The sequence below is a fragment of the Miniopterus schreibersii genome (assembly GCF_964146895.1).
Source record: "Miniopterus schreibersii genome assembly, chromosome: 1".
NCBI lineage: Eukaryota > Metazoa > Chordata > Mammalia > Chiroptera > Miniopteridae > Miniopterus > Miniopterus schreibersii.
This window is the reverse complement of record NC_138101.1, coordinates 181,370,057-181,386,303: the sequence shown is the minus strand read 5'-3', so window position 1 is coordinate 181,386,303 and position 16,247 is coordinate 181,370,057. Positions and strand designations below refer to the sequence as shown.

The following is a 16,247-nucleotide window of genomic DNA, read 5'->3' as shown; positions in this document are numbered from 1 at the left end:
AAAACCCACAAATCCCCTCATTGTTGTTTTTTTTTTTGTTTTTTAATCCTCATTTGAGGATATTTTTCCATTGCTTTTCAGAGAGAGTTGAAGGAGGGGGCACATCCACATGAGAGAGACACATCAATTCGTTGCCTCCCACACATGCCCAGACCGGGGCTGGGGATTGAGCCTGCAGCCAAGGTACTATCGAACCTGGGATCCTTCAGACCCAGATTGAGGGCCAACCTCTAGCCACTGAGCCAAACCGGCTAGGGCAATCCCCTCATTGTTATTGTTATCATGTTAGTTATTGACTGTTAACTATCCTATACCCACAAATGTAGAAGAATATGTGTCTGTTTTACTTTTTATCCAATGCCAGAGATTTCCCTGCTTTGCTTTCTCTCGCCTCCCTAATCTATCAACCAGTGAATTTCACATAATCCCCATAGGTATTGCCCTTTGATTCTGATGTATAAAATAAGTGGTAAAACTGCCATTTTCTGCAGCATTTTCTCAATCTGTTGAGATTTTGTTTCCCGGCAATTGTCAGTTTGGCTCAAATAAATTTATAAAAATTTCTTACAGGTTGGGACATTTTTGACATTGACAAAAGCTTTAAAAACTTTGCACCTTTGTGACTTAGCAGTTCCACTTCTAGGACTTCATCCTGAAGAAATAATCACACAAATGCACACAGACATATGTTCAACGTTTTAATGTTAAAAAGAAAACAACCCAAATGTCAACAAAAGAGAATTGGTATTGTTGAACATCCAAACAATGAAATAATATACTTCTATTAAAAATGTTGCTGAAATGCATCTATTGACATACATAGTCATGATGTGCTAATTTAAAATGCAAGTTACCAAACAAAATGGTGTGATCCTCTTAAAAATTATACATAGCACACACAGATATACATAAGAAAACTTAAAGGATATTATGAGGGTTTAATGTTTCTTACAGACTGAACTGTGTTCCCTCAAAATCCATGTGTTGAAGCCCTAACCCCCAATGTGACTATGTATTTGGAGATAGGGCCTCAGAGGAAGTAATTATGGTTAAAAGAAGCCATAACAGTGTAGCCCTAATCCAATAGGACTGGTATCCTTATAAGAAGAGGAACAGACACCAGAAGTGGTTTGCCCAAAGGAAAGGCCATGTGAGGACACAGTGAGAAGGTGGTCATCAGCAAGCCAAGAAGAGAGGCCTCATCCAAAACCAACCCTTGGCACTTTGATCATGGACTTTCAGCCTCCAGAAATGTGAGAAAATAAATTCTGTTGTTTAAGCTATCCAGTCTGTGGTATTTTGTTATGGCAACCTGAGCAGGCAAATACAATGTTCACTTTACTTGTCTATTTTTCAATTGTTCTATAATGTGGATGCTTTAAATTTTGAAATAAGAAATAAATTTCATTTTGAAAGAGGTAACAATCACATTTATAACACTAGGAACAAGTAAAAATTTTATTGGAGAAAATAAAAATGTATATTTATAACATATCCAACTTTTGTTCTTGTGGGGTAGGCAGTTAGACAGACATGGCCAGAGCAAGTACAATGGGCCAGGTACATAAAGTCACCAGAATGGAAAGCCTTGGGTACCTAGCAACATGAAAAATTGAGAAAACAAGGATCTTCCCCCCAGGGTAATCTTTCCTTCCCTAGTATATCCATGGTCATGCGGTTTAAACCCCCTGACCTTTCATATTGCTGATCATGCCATTCAGACCCTCTCCTAACCTTTCCCCCCCTGGCATGTCTATAATCATGCAGTAGACTCCCCTTGGAGGAGGAACAAAGGGCAGAAGACTGGCCTCATGGGATTCCCATGCAGGTCCTTGCTCAACCACTCCCTTAACCCCTAGAGATAACATCTAGGCCTTAGGCATGTTTCTGTTTCAGGCCCAGAAAAGCAGCAAAACCAGAGGAGCAATGCCATGGTTGACATCAGGACCAGCTGTATTGAGTAATGACCCCCAACCCTGGCACCGACCAATCAGCAGAAACCACAACCCTGAAAGGACACACCTGGAAAGCTGATGACTATTTTATTGGGATCTTCCCCTGAGACCTCCAGATAAATATTCTCCCCACCTCCTCTTCTTACCCTCAGGCATGTTACCTTTAACCTTCTCTTTCCTAAGCTCCAAGGGCCCTTCTTTTGCCTCTGTAACTTTTTTCCTAAGCCCACACCCAACTGGCTCACTTTTCCTACCTCTATGACTTTTTAAATAAACTTTCTCTTATAGCTTGAGTCTTAGATCTGAATTCTTTCTTAGCCAGAACAGCAACTGAGGTTGCTGAACTGAGCTCCAATTACCAGTGACGTTGGGTGCTGCTTTGCCACCAACACTTGCAGTGTTTTTTCAGATCTTCACACCTCCACACCTCTCCAAACTAGAATTCTTTCTCTCCTGCCCAAATCTGTTTTTGTTGATGTGGCTGTAATGGGCATCTAATCCTTAAACATATCTCATAATCCAACAGAGGATTCCTTTTACTTAAAACTGCACATTACACAATTAGGAGTTGGTGTTAATGGTAAAATATCATTAATAAATCAATTTTATCTTCATGCTCACTCAGAATATTACTTTTACTTCCTTCTTGTCATGAATATTTTTTATGTACCAGTATATAAACTATATACCACTATATAAACAAATTTTCTTGTCTCTGCAAATTAATTCACAATATCCTGGTACATTTCCCATCCAGTACATTTTGAGTTTCACATCCTCGAAGGTTAAAAATATTCGCACAGAGCCCTGGCTGGTTTTGCTCAGTGGTTAGAGCATCAGCCTGCGGACTGAAGGGTCCCAGGTTCAATTCCAGCCAAGGGGATGTACCTCAGTTGCAGGCTCCATCCTGATCTGGGTTGGGGTGTGTGTGGGAGGCAACCAATTGATATGTCTCTCTCACATCGATGTTTCTCTCTTTCTCTCTCCCTTCGACTCTCTCTGAAAAGCAATGGAAAAAATGTCCTTGGCTCAGGATTAAAATAAAAAATTCAGACAAGGAAAGAAAAAAGAATTATATAACTTGGATCCTTTCTTTGTTCTTTCAAACCCTGCAAAATGACAAAATAGATTCCAAAAGCTGTTCACCAGAGAGTACGGCTTCGGATCCACTAGCTCTTGTTGCAGACCTGGATAACAGAAGTTGAGAGAAAAGTTAAAATTATTATTAAAACAGTGTCCCAAAATTCAAAAAATCTAGCAGACCTTTTGAAAAGTATATGCAAAATACATAGTTTGAAATGACAGAAAACCAAATATGTTAAGAAGTCTTTAATTTTTAAACAAGAATGTGAATTGAATAAAAGAGAAAATAAATTGTCACAGTTAAAGGATTAGAAATTTAGCTAAATAGCTAAAAGTAACATAACTTAAAATTTTTTAAAAACCAGAATTTATCACCTAGTAGAGTCATTAATTCTTAAGGTTATTAAGTCAAGAGGTTTATGAATTCAAATTAGAATGAGCATTGTATCAAATTTCATTAGTCAATTTCACTAAAAAGCCAATTTCTCCCCCATGTTTTTGTTCTGTTTTAAAATAATCCCTTTAAAAATCTTATTTAAATAACCCCAAAATCAGGAGGGAGTGTGTGTGTGTGTGTGTGTGTGTGTGTAAAGTATGTATATATACATACATACTTTTTTGTTGATGTTAATAATTTGAAACATCTCCAATTTTTATTTATTTATGTATTTGTTTATTTATTTATTTAAATATATCTTTATTGATTTCAGAGAGAGGAAGGGAGAGGGAGAGAGAGAGATAGAAACATCAATGATGAGAGAGTCATTGATCGAGCCCGCAACCCGGGCATGTGCCCTGACCGGGAATCGAACCCTGATCGCCTGGATCCTAGGTCGACGCTCAACCGCTGAGCCAGGCCCGGCCAGGCAACATCTCCAATTTTTAAATAATGTTAATTTGGGGGGAACTATTAATACTGTGAATTAGGGTGACAACACTTTATCTTCTGCCAAGAAGAACCCCAAATATAGTTCTGACTACAAGATCCGCAGATCAACTAAAATAAAAGGCTAGTAATTAATACCTTAATTTTCCCCTTCAAGTATGTGAAAAAAAATTATGATGAGGGCCAGAACTTTTAATACCTTCTAATTCTTCACATATTTTAAAGTTTAGAATCAAAACTCTGAACTTCAAATAAGATTATTTTAATAAGTTAAGGCTCACCTAACAAATTGTAATTAAATTTTAGTGACGGTGGTAAAGGTAGAAGGGATGAGCTCTGTCTTCCCCACAGATAATTACATTGTTTACATGGGACTAGAACCTGGAATCTGCCTATTTTGAAATATATTTTTGAAACCAAGTGTGAAGAAAAGTTTTTTTAAAAATACAAATACAGAAATAAGGGAACTGTAGAGAATCAAAGTATTTCTCAATAACTGGTTGCCATTTTTAAAGCAGTATCTTAGAATTTATAACTTTTCTTAAAGATCCTAGAATGGGTGGCAACTAGGAAAAAATCAAAATCTGATTAACAGGAAGGATCCTATGAGTTCAGTTGACCACAAATTAGCCTCCAAATTATCTTGTTAAAATTCATTCCAGCCTCTGACTATTAGGAGCAAGTTACCATAGGCCAATTGTTCATCATTGAAAAACCAGGGCCTATATTCATGTATTTATCTTGTTCAAAACAGTTTTAAAACCTCTGGGACAGATATAGCAAACTAATTATCATATACCAGTTTTTTAAAATCCTTGGAAGGGTGGGTAAATGGCAGATTGAAACTGGTTTTCACTTAGCAATTACCTTGAGTTCAAGCTCAAACAAACCAAACATGGAAAAACATGAATAGTACCAAAGCTACAGGCTCTGATGAAATTGAAGTGAGTTTTTTTACTTCTTTTAAAAGCCTGCAGATGCCATGAGAAGTCCAGATCTCCGTCTTCATTTGTCAGATATATTCAATCTGTCCCCTAATTTGTTCTGAGCATATTCTAAATTTGACTATCTAGTTTGTAAGTCGTTACCCTAGATGCAAGTGCAAAAACTCCAAGATCTTCTTCCAAGACTCAATCTGAGCAATAGCATGAGCTTTGAGCTGCCCACCTCCCAAAACAGGCACCCCCAATACAGGGTCCAGGGCTGCAGAGAAAAAAGGGCTGTAAGGGGGATCTATTCTGTGGCCGGCATTAGGGTAGCTTAAAAGAGTGAAATTTGTCTTCCCATGCTCTGTGAGGTGCTTCCCAGCTATGTCAGCATAAACAGAGCTCTTCCAATGCCTGTCATCCTCTCCAACGATAAAAAGGAAATGGGCACTGGCTTTTTCCAGGGGGATACGGCTTTTCTGATAGGCTGGATCCAAGGGGTCCTCCAGGGCTTCTTTAACATCATATACCCCTGAACTGGTAGCAGAGATTTTGTCCAGGTTAAAAGGCAGTCCTGGCAGGATTAATCCACCACATGTAAGGGCCGTAGCTGTGTTAGAGATGCAGCCATTGATGCTCACAACCGCAGCTATATTTGGGAGAAAGCTAGCCATGGAAAGCGCCAACTCTGCCCCTTTGCCAGAACCAATCACTCCAATGTTTGGACCTTTGACCTGAAGATGAACAAAAAGAGAAAGGAAAAAAAAGAAAGCATAATAGTTAATGGAATCACAAAAGCCCTCGATATAAAGAAAAATATTTTATATATTTATCAGATAGCTTGCTTATTTGTTTATCCATTTATCCATTAATTCATTCAACAGGTATTTGTTATAGATATCTTCTAACCCATTAGTATCACTTTCTATATTCACTCTCTCCTAGCACTAATGACTTTATTTTAAACACATTTCTCTCTAGCATCCCACTCACCTTTGGATGACTTTGCACAAATTTAGCTGCCTCCTCAAAGTAATCTAAATTTAAGTCCTTCATGATTGGAGGTAGATCTTCATAGCCAAAAAACGGCAAAGCCAGAGTAGCAAAACCTCGACAAGCCAGGAGACTCGCTCGAGATTCATTTAACCCTCCATCACCGAACATATCAATCAAACCAGGAAAAGGACCATCTCCTATAAACCAGGAAAGGGAATTAAGCTAGAATTAAGTGACAGAACATATAATAAATAGACTATGATATCCAGCTAACATTTCTAAGTCAAATTCTAATTGTATCATTTATCTTTTCTCTTTTTTAAAAACATCTACCTATTTGCTTTGAAAAGAAAACATCTGTTTTGGTTGAAATAGGGTTATTGCTGTGGTTGAAATAGATACTTGTTTGGGCTATTTTGCAAGTGTAAAAATGTTTTTATGTTTTCCCCCATGAGAAATTACTGGGAAATGGAAAAAAATACAAAAATTAATGCCAAAGATATGGAAAGGGTTTTGATTTCAAGTGTAAGTCCCAGTAAATCTAAGCAAATAGTTCTGCAGGTTTTGAATTATGAAAGTATAATACCTTATTAAAAAAAAAAAAAAAAAAAAAAAGAGGGTATCCCAAGCTGATTTGGCTTAGAGGTTAGAGCATCAGCCCTCAGACTGAAGGGTCCAGGGTTCAATTCCAGCCAAGGGCACGTACCTTGGTTGCAGGCTTGATACCTGGCCCCTGTTGGGGCTCGTGCAGGAGGCAACCAATTGATGTCTCTTTCTCTCCTTTCCACTCTCTCTGAAAAGCAACGGAAAAAATATCCTCAGGTGAGGAATAATTTAAAAAGTTATCCACTTTAAAGGGCCCTTTGACTTTTCAATAAACTTAAGACACAGTGAGAGTCACCAAATCCATAATGTAACAAGGTTTAAACTAATTTAAAGGTTTAATGAAGGTGTAATATAAAGTGAACAATAAGTATAGTAAAATGTCAAACTAATATCTTCTTAATGTAGATCTATTATTTCTGTTTCAACATTCTTATTGGAGATTGTGTTATTTCTTCACCATCCCAAGAGAAGAATTTCTCAGCTGATTGCCCCTTAGTATTTTTCAGAAATATGCTTCTGTGTTTTTCCAGTTAAAAGTGCCAGACAAATCTATTAGAAAAGAATAAAAGGAAAGAACATAAAGATGGAAACCAAATTAAGAGATCTAAAAGTCCAGAGCCAGAGGCCAGTTCTAAATTTTCAAATCTAGAAACGAGTTAGGGCTACCAAAGTGAAATCAAGGGTGTACATATCAAGGTAGTGATTTTTACAACGTGATTTTCTTCACCTTCAGATATCTCAGTATATCTTGATCTGCTCTTTTTAAAATTAGATAAATCTCAGTCATTTCTGGATTTAAGATTAGTTCCAGAAAGCCTAAAGCAAACCATGAAAAAGACAACACACAGACGGATTCTCAAATCATCCTGGTAATAGTTTTCCAACCACAGGCTTCAAAATATTAACCTGATTTACCACATTAAAATAACTGAGAATTTATTTATTTTGTTTTAAGTCAGTAATTTAATCCCCAATATGTAAATTTGCTAGGATCTTATTGGCTATTTTTAAAAAGCCCTCACCCCAGCGTTTTACATTTCTCGGTTAAAAGACTCTTAGTTGTTCCTAAGGATCCTGAGGGTGAGAGTAGGGGGTATGCCAGACTGAGTTTTTAAAAAATAAAAACCCTTAATACTCCACTCGTTTCACTTACACAGCCTGTGTTTATGGAGAAGGTCAGAGTTTGGAGCTTAAATAATTTTACCGAACCCTGATTTTGCCATCACCTAAGCTGTGTGATTTGGTTAAAATACTTTAGGCCTCGCTTTCCTCATTTATCATATAAAGAAGTTGTTCTTTGATCTCTGAAATGAGCCACGAAACAGCTTTCTCATCACGGTGAAGGATGCCCAGGCGGTGAAGAATGTCAGACAACGACGAAAAGTCCCGTTTGGTGGTGGCCGGGAGCTGTTAGAGCGCCCGCCCGGCGGGCCAAGGTTGCGGGTTGCCTCTGTAGCTCCCCGACTGGGGGTCAAACCCACGTCCCAGGAATGCGCCCCGCCCTCCAGACACCCTCTGGGGTGCGTGGGATGACGCTCAGCCACCTGAGCCACTCCGGCCGGGCAGCACGCAGACCTTTAAAGCGAGAAGCTTCGCAGCAACCATGCGGAATGCAGCCGGCCCGCGAGGAGCAGCGTCTGCAGCGCCAGGAATTTGGAGGGTGGGCAGATTAAACTTAAATTTAAATCCCAGATGCCACTTCGGGAAATGAAAATCGGCGACAAAGTACAAACATTAAGACACTCGCTTTGTTTTCAGATGACAAATTAGCTAGCAAAGCAATCAGTCAGCTTCCATCAATGCATCCCCCGAAGCCACCCGCAGGCCTGCGGGAGGGCTCACGCACCTGGGGGCAGCAGGAGGGCGCCCCGCAGGCGGCCCGTCTGCAGCCGGGCGCGGGACAGCTGGGGGCTGGAGAACCAGCGCTGCGCGCGGGCCGAGGCCAGCGCCGGGCCCGGCGGCGCCCCCGGCCGCCGCGGCGCGGGGTGGACCGTCACCTCCACCTTGAGCGGGGTTTTCAACACGCCCCTCGGCATCTGGCTGAGGCGGGGGTCGCCCGAGCCCTCGGGCGTGAGGCTCCACAGGAGCCCCATGGGCTCCACGCCCGAGAAGTCGCCGCCCAGCGCCGGGTCCCGCGCCAGGTCCAGCGCCCCGCGGCCGTCCGCCTGGAAGAGCGCGGACGAGTGGAAGCGGCGGCCCCGGTAGCTGACCGCCGCCGCCCGCAGCGTCACCCGCGCCTTGGGGCCTAAGCCTTCCGCTTTAATGTCCAGCGGCTCGTCGGCCAGACCCGTCTCGGGCGTGACCGTCAGGGTCGCGGCCTTTTGGGAGCAACGGGACGACGCGGACCTCGGCCGGAGCGGCCGGAGCGGCCGGAGCGCCGCCCGCCACATGGCGCCGGGGTCGTCGCGGGGTTGAGCCGGGACGGAGTGGGGACAGGGGCCTGCCAGGCGGAGGGGCAGAGCTCGGGGACGGAGCCCGGCGGGGCAGGCCGGGGCCCGGGGGCGGGGCGGGGCCAAAGTGGGCTGGGCGCGCAGAAAGGTCGTAGGCTGGTCCTTGGAGCGACAGACTGCAAAGGACTGCAAAAGGGGGCGACTTAATAGGGCCCAGGGTGGGGGGTGCTTTTGGAGGTGCTGTGGTAGGCCGCCTGAAAGAGGTGCAAGCTCATCCCAAACCTACCCCTGGACCTCACGAGGATGAAAAGTTAATGATTTGTGACAGAAAATACCACACCACCCCCCTCGCCTTCTCTAAAATCCCTCACTGGCCACCAGGTGACACTGTCCCCTAAACCTGCTTAAAGGAGGCTAGGTATACTAGACTCCTGCCAAAATACACAGTTCTATGTTTTTTCCTATATATACACACCTATAATAAAGTTTATCAGTCAGGCACAGTAAGAGATTAAAAATAACTAATAAAACAGAACAATTATAACAATATAACAATAAAAGTTATGTGAATGTGCTGCTCAATCGCTCTCAAAATACCTTATTGTACTGAACTCCCCCTTGTGAAGATGTGAAATCACAATGTCTGTGATGGGATGAAGTGAGGTACTCAGAATAGCATGCAATTTAAAACATATGAGTTGTTTTATATTTCTGTGATTTCCCGTTTAGTATTTTTGAGCACTGCTGACCATTGGTAGCTGAAACTGCAGATAAGGGCCTACTACTTTATCTAAGTATATCCATGTCCCAATTGGAGTTCAGAAACAAGTATTGAGTACACATTCAGGAATGTGTAATGGCAAGATTTAAGCAGATGCAGTTCCTTAAGGGACTGGAGTGGGCAGGTTCCCAAAGCTCAGACACGGTCAGTTAGGGTCCAAAGGGTATAATAGGACTCAGCAATCCAAAACCTCAGTCCTTAGAGCAAGAACACCAGGCCAAAGCTAGGCCAGCAATTGAAAGTTGGGCAAGCACTTTTTACAGTTCTCCTGCTTAAGGTTCAGATTGGTCCTACAGATAAGACCAAGGTTAAGCCTATACATTGGATAAAGTTCAGGTGATAAAGGGGTGGACCCAGCAGTGTAGAAAATACAGTTGCAAAGGCTGAGAATACAGTAGGGCCTGACTAGGGAACCAAAATGGTTGTTTTGTTACAAAAAGGCTCTTAAGTGCTCTGGAAAACCCAATACATGTTGTATGAATAGGATTTTTATTAATAGTACCTCATCTATGATTATAATGTTACATTTTGCTGGGCATGACAGATTTTTTACCATTGAGATGTTTATGGAAGAAAGTTTGAATTTGCTGCCAGGCATCTACCTGTGCCCTTGAATGAGCCTTTGGCTCACCGCCATAGAATACTGCTAGGCCCAATACTGCATGCACAGAGGCTCTACTAGGAGGGAAATAAGGTGGGTCAATACAATGACCAGTGCCTGGGTAGTGGATTATCTGGGGTCTGTCTTTCCCATGGGCTTGTAACCGTTCAGAGGCTATATGAGCATAGAATTCACTCTTCCAGCTGTGATCATCCATGCCAACAATGAACAGGAAGGGCCCCTGGGCCTTTTCCAATGGAATAAGACTTTGGCGGTAGGGTTCTTCCAGTGGATTGTTCCAAATATTCATGAAACTGTAAAGTCCTGACTCCATGGTTGTAAGTTTCCCTAGGTCACTGTCGAGACCAGGAATAATCATATCCTTGTAATGCAGTGGAGCTACTGTGTTGGCCACACAGGCACTGATAAGTACAGTGGCTGTGATGCCCTTCAAGAAAGAGGCCATTGAGAGACACAGGTCACCTCCTTTGGAGAATCCAAGAAGCCCAATACTAGGGCCTTTTACCTGTTGAGGAGAGATAGAATGAATAAGCCTAGCATTCATAAATACAAGACAAAAACAGTGATTTTATATTCTCTAGGTAGTTTTCTCAAATGTCATTTGCTTTGCTTCCTTATGCAACAATCTAAAAGGTTCAACAGTGTCTTCTAATAAGCAAATCAATTGATTTTCTAGTACACAGGCCCTCCACCAATATTTATAGGGTCGGGGTTAAGAATACACATAGAGCCCTAACCGGTTTTGCTCAGTGGTTAGAGCGTTGGCCCGTGGACGGAAGGGTCCTGGGTTCGATTCTGACCAAGGGCATGTACCTTGGTTGCAGGCCCGGCCCCAGTCCGGGCGGGAGGCAACCACTCGATGTGTCTCTCCCACATAGATGTCTCTCTCTCTCCACCCCCTTCCACTCTCTCTGAAAAAGCAATGGAAAAAAATATCCTCTTGTGAAGAATAAAAAAACCCCAAACACATAGAGACCCATACACCTTGTACCTAAGTATTTAAAAGTTAAATACCAAATGAACAAAGTGTTAAATAAAATATATTCTTTTCTCCTACCTTGATAATATGCCTCCGTAACAATTTATAAGGTTCATATTTAAAATCTTGGAACTCCTTGGAGTTCTGTACTGGAACATGGCATAGGGGAGAGCCAGGACCTGGCCCCAATTGTATCTACGTATATCAATGTCCCAGTTGGAGACATTGGAGCCTGGTCACTGGCCCACCCTCCTTTTCTTCCACCTCTGGCTCCATCATGCACCTTGACAGGCTTCTCACACACATGTGTGAACACCACAGCCAATAGGTTGAAAGCCTAGGTGTATTAACATTGAAGGACCCTGAGAAGAGGAATTGGGCCTGAAAGCAGGATCAGCAGAGAATTCTGGGGTTCAAGATCCCAAGGGCATGGTGAGAGAGGGGCCACATAGGTTCCAGGTGAACATACTCCCTTGACCCCTTGGACTCCTTACCCCATTGGCAGAGATGCAGCCAAAGGAAGGCCAGAGTGTGACCATCTAAAACAAAGGGTTCAAGGAATAAGCCCCTTTTGCCTAGGTTTGAGGGCAGAACTGATAACACATTCTGTTTTCTTTTTCCTGGGGCCTTGTGTCCCCTAAATAAATCAATCATCACAGTTCCAGATCATCTAGGCTTTAGCAGCTCTGTTAAAAGACCAGTCCATGAATTTTAACAGAGTTAAACCATCCTACAGACCTCGTAGAACATCTTATTCCTTAACATTGAAATGTTTGGGTCTCTAAGTTTAGGGAGTAGCACAGAGTATGTATTCCAGCTATTATCACTATCAAAATGTTTTATTTAATTCATTTTTCCCCACTATTATATAAGAACTTTCTCTACAAAACCCTAATACCATTATCATACTTAAAATGAGTAATGATTCCTTAATATCATCAAATACACAGTCTCCATTGAAATGTCACCAATTGTCTCAAATATGTCTGTTTCTAGTCAAACTTTTTCCTCTACACACTCACATTAATCTTATAAATGAGAAAAACTGGATCCCAGAGAGGGCAATTGCCTTATTCAGGATTGTAAGGCCACTTGGTAGTAGATATAAAACCAGAAATCAAGGTTAATAATTTTTTAGTCCAGTTCTTTGAATTATGGTCAAGAATTAAAGGGAGGGACCTGGCCAGGGTGGCTCAGTTGGTTGGAGCATCGTCTCATACACCAAAAGACTGTGGGTTCCATTCCTGGTCAGGGCACATATCCAGATTGTGTGTGTATGGGAGGCAACTGATTGATGTTTCTCTCTCACATCAATTTTTCTCTCCCTTCCTCTCTCTAAAAATCAACAAACATATCCTTGGGTGAGGATTTAAAAAAAAGAAAGAATTAAAGGAAACTAAACATCAACTGTTAGGGGTGGAAATGGAAATAATAATCCTTTTAATAAAACTTTTGAAGGAGCCTTTGTGTCTCATGGCATACTTCCAGCCCCCAGTGTCCTGGTGGGGCTTTTGGATCCAGCCTTGTGTCCACCCTGCTTCTCCTCTGCATTCAGGCAAGCACCAGAACCCACCTTTGGATGCTGCAGCATGAAGTCCACGGCTTCTTCAAAGTACTCCAAGTGCACAACATTCAGACTTTCAGGGAGGTCTTCAAATCTGAAATAAGCCAGAGCAAGCACAGCAAAACCATGTCCGGCCAGGAGGCTCGCCCTGTACTCACAAAGGCCACCACCACTTCCAAACAGATCAATGATCCCAGGGAAGGGTCCTGCACCTGGAGAGTACCACACATCATAAGGAGCTTTAGACTCTCAAAAGACATTCTTGGGTTTCAGATTTTGGCAGTCAGGAAAGAAAAGTTTCTGAAGCAAGGAAAGCCGGGGGTGTAGGGGTTGGTGGAAGAAGGATCCTTTTTAATTTAACTTTAAAAAAAACACACCCAAAAACCTGGGGGGAGAAGGGAGAGGGAATAAAATGCCTGATTTTCTCTAGAATTTTTCACAAAAAAATAATATTAATATAAATACAATTGGCGCTTAAACAACAGGGGAGTTAGGAGAGCCACCCCTCTAAGGTCAAAAATCCCAGTATAACTTTTTTTTTAAATCCTCACCTGAGGACATGCTGAGAGGGAGAGAGAAACATGGATCAACTACCCTCTGCATGCTCCCCGGGGATCAAATCCACAACCCAGGTATGTGCCCTGACCAGGAATTGAACCAGCAACCTTTCTGTGCATGGAAGGATGCTCAACCTATTGAGCCACTCCGGCCAGGCCCAGTATAACTTTTTTTGTTTGTTAATCCTTCACATCTAAGTTTAGATCTCCCTTCCTGGAACACTTCCCCGGCCCCCCTTTACCCCGCCCACCCAACTACCCAACGCTGAGTTGAGTTAGATAGCTTTTCATATGTTCTCCAGAACACCCTGGGCCTGTACTTCCCTGCCTTAGCACTTACTGCACTTATTATAGGTGTAAATATAGATGCCTGTGTCCTTTATTAAGTTGTAAGTACAGAGAGACCTATATTTGACTTAGCTAGCCATTGCATCCCAGTACATATCACAGTTCCTAACACATATTTGTTAAATGACTGAACCCTTCCACATTTACAAAAGCTTTTGAGACAAAACAACACCAACAAAACAATACATTTTAAGTGGGCCACCTAGTAGACACTGAAATAGTTAACACTTAAGATTGACTTGACTAGAATATCAGATACCATGACTGGGTGGTGAGAGATTTTTTTTTTAAACTAATATCTTTAGAGGATTCTTATTGAATTAGTCAGTATGGTTTATTGAGCTTCTACTATATCCCCGAGTAAGCCTCTAGGAATATATAGTGATGGTAGGACGCAACTCCAGCCCCAGAGTTCACAGTTGAGTGGACAGTCACTAAGGCTGTGAATTGCTGAAGAACTGTAAGAATAAAGCAGGGCCTCTTGTTCTGGAGAATATCACAGAACTCCATTTAGGGATGCTGTGAGCTGTTGCAATCCCAGCATTTCTCTATAGTAGGGGTTTCAGTCAGGAATTTGGTTGGAAGGGGTGGGTCAGGGGTGTTGCTTCCAGGCCACTGTCACCTAGCAAGCACCTTGTCTTACCTTAGACTAGGGTTCCTCAACCTCAGCACTATAGACATTTTAAGCAAGGTATTTCTCTGTTGTGGGGCTGTCCTGTGCATTGTGGATGTTTATGTTCAGCAGCATCGCTGGCCTCCACCCACTAGATGACAACAGCACCACCCACACCATTTGTGACAAAAATGTCTCCAGATAGTACTGCCAAATGCCTCCTGGACTGAGGGAAAATCACCACTGGCAGATTGTTTATGATAGTTGGGGGGGGGGGGGACCATCAGGGAGGTTTTTGTTTGTTTTGGATTATGGGTTTTAGCCTTCTTGGAAGTTTGATGTGAAAGGAGGCAAAAGTGACTCTTGCACAACAGCAGAACTCGCTGCCTATTCAGTATTTGAAACTGCGGCGTGGCTGGCACGCAGCCTATCTCAGTAAATATATGTTGCATGCACTTTTCAGCACACAGCTAAGGGAGTGACCGGGCCTCCAGCAAGTGCCGCGAAACTTGAAGAAAAACTTCCACGCAGCATCCACGATAGACTCTGGAGCGCAGGGGTCGGTTTAGGTAAGCGCCACGATCACGTGGTTCCCAGCCCAGGCTAGAGGCCCGCACGGTCTCGGACTCCACGCGACTCTCCAGAAGAGAGCAGAAGAGCCCAGAAGAGCGCAAACGGAAGCGAGTTGCTCACCTGGCGGCAGGAAGAGCGTGGCGCGCACCCGGCCCGCGCGCACCGGCTCCCGCAGCACCCCGGGCGCGAGGAAGTGGCGCTCGTGCACCGCCCGACCGAGGAGCCGCCCGCCCCCGGGCTCGTGGCCGTCGAGCACCTCCAGCTCCACGGAGAAAGGCGTCTGCACGTCCCGCTTCACCAGCCGGCCCCAGGGCTTCTCGGGCTCCAGGGCCCAGAGGAGCCCCATGGGCTCCAGCCCCGCGAAGCTGCCGCCCAGCGCGGGCGCGCGCGCCAGGTCCAGCTCGCCGCAGGCGTCGGCGCGGTAGCGCGCGTGGGCCCGGAAGAGCTCGCCCTTCTCGTCGCGCAGGGACGATCGCAGCGTGACCCGCTGCTCCGGGGCCAGGCCGCGCACGACGATGCGCACGGGCTCGTCCCAGAGGGAACGACCCGCGGGCTCCAGCGTCACGGTCGCCGCCATCTGGATCTCTGAGAAAAAGGGGCGGCCTGTCTCGGGCGCGTCATGGGCGGGGCGTGGCGTCCGTCCACCTCCCTGGGATCAGTCGCTATTGGAACCCTTGCACTTATTACTGCCTTTGGGTTGGCACGTTGACCCTTTCTAAGCCGCTGTGTGAGGCCTTCTAGAATTTGTGCAAATCCACTAGTGCTTGAATGGAAGAAAGTATCTGCTAAGAATTAATTACTAATCCTGCAATCCAATGGGGTGAGTGTCCAAATAGAGGTCCAAAGACTGCTGAGAGCTACAGGATTGGGAGATACTAATGATTCCAAGATTCTGGAGTTTTAAAAACAATCTCAGATGTGTACAGTTGACTCTTGAACAAGGGGCGGGGTGTGTGTGGTTAGGGGCGCCGACCTCGGCACAGTCTAAAATCCGTATAACTAACTCATTAAGGGGATCAGTGGAGAAAATAGTCCTAATCCCTCCCTTTCCCCTCAGTCCTTTACCAAGCCTTTTCCTAGAGCTAAGGGTACCTAGAGGGGCCCCCAGAGCAGGTAGATGTTTATGGGGTGAAACCTACCTGGGTTCCAGCCTGACTCCTCTTAATAGTGTGGTAATCCTCAGCAAGCTACACAATTAAGCCTGTGAATCCAGTTTCCTTACCTGTAACAGGGTTTTTGTGACAATCACGTGGGCTAACATATGTAAAAACACTGCCCTGATACACTTATAGTAGGTGCTCCGTGAGTTTTGTTCCTCAACTCAGAAATTTGGTCAGTGCAGTGTCATTGTTAAATTGAATCAGATTA

General features: G+C 43.7%; 1 protein-coding gene across 1 annotated transcript; it reads right to left on the bottom strand.

The window, feature by feature from the left end:
- Positions 1-690: 690 nt before the first annotated feature.
- On the bottom strand, positions 691-15,486 carry LOC308552293 (uncharacterized protein). The gene is made up of 8 exons (XM_081127512.1): positions 15,000-15,486; positions 12,798-13,000; positions 10,149-10,750; positions 9,885-9,913; positions 8,299-9,018; positions 5,844-6,043; positions 4,792-5,584; positions 691-3,142 (listed from the first exon to the last, which is right to left on the bottom strand). Exons 1-7 carry the CDS (start codon positions 15,454-15,456, stop codon positions 5,009-5,011), a joined length of 2,787 nt encoding a protein of 928 aa, XP_080983638.1. The 5' UTR covers positions 15,457-15,486; the 3' UTR covers positions 691-3,142; positions 4,792-5,008.
- Positions 15,487-16,247: the final 761 nt, after the last annotated feature.

Excerpts from the sequence above, each read along its gene's own strand:
- LOC308552293 (XM_081127512.1), bottom strand. The coding sequence starts at position 15,456 with ATGGCGGCGACCGTGACGCTGGAGCCCGCGGGTCGTTCCCTCTGGGAC. Across the intron at positions 6,044-8,298 it reads CGCCCTCCTGCTGCCCCCAG|GAGATGGTCCTTTTCCTGGT; the intron begins GTGCGTGAGCCC and ends CCTGGTTTATAG. Across the intron at positions 5,585-5,843 it reads TTGTGCAAAGTCATCCAAAG|GTCAAAGGTCCAAACATTGG; the intron begins GTGAGTGGGATG and ends GTTCATCTTCAG.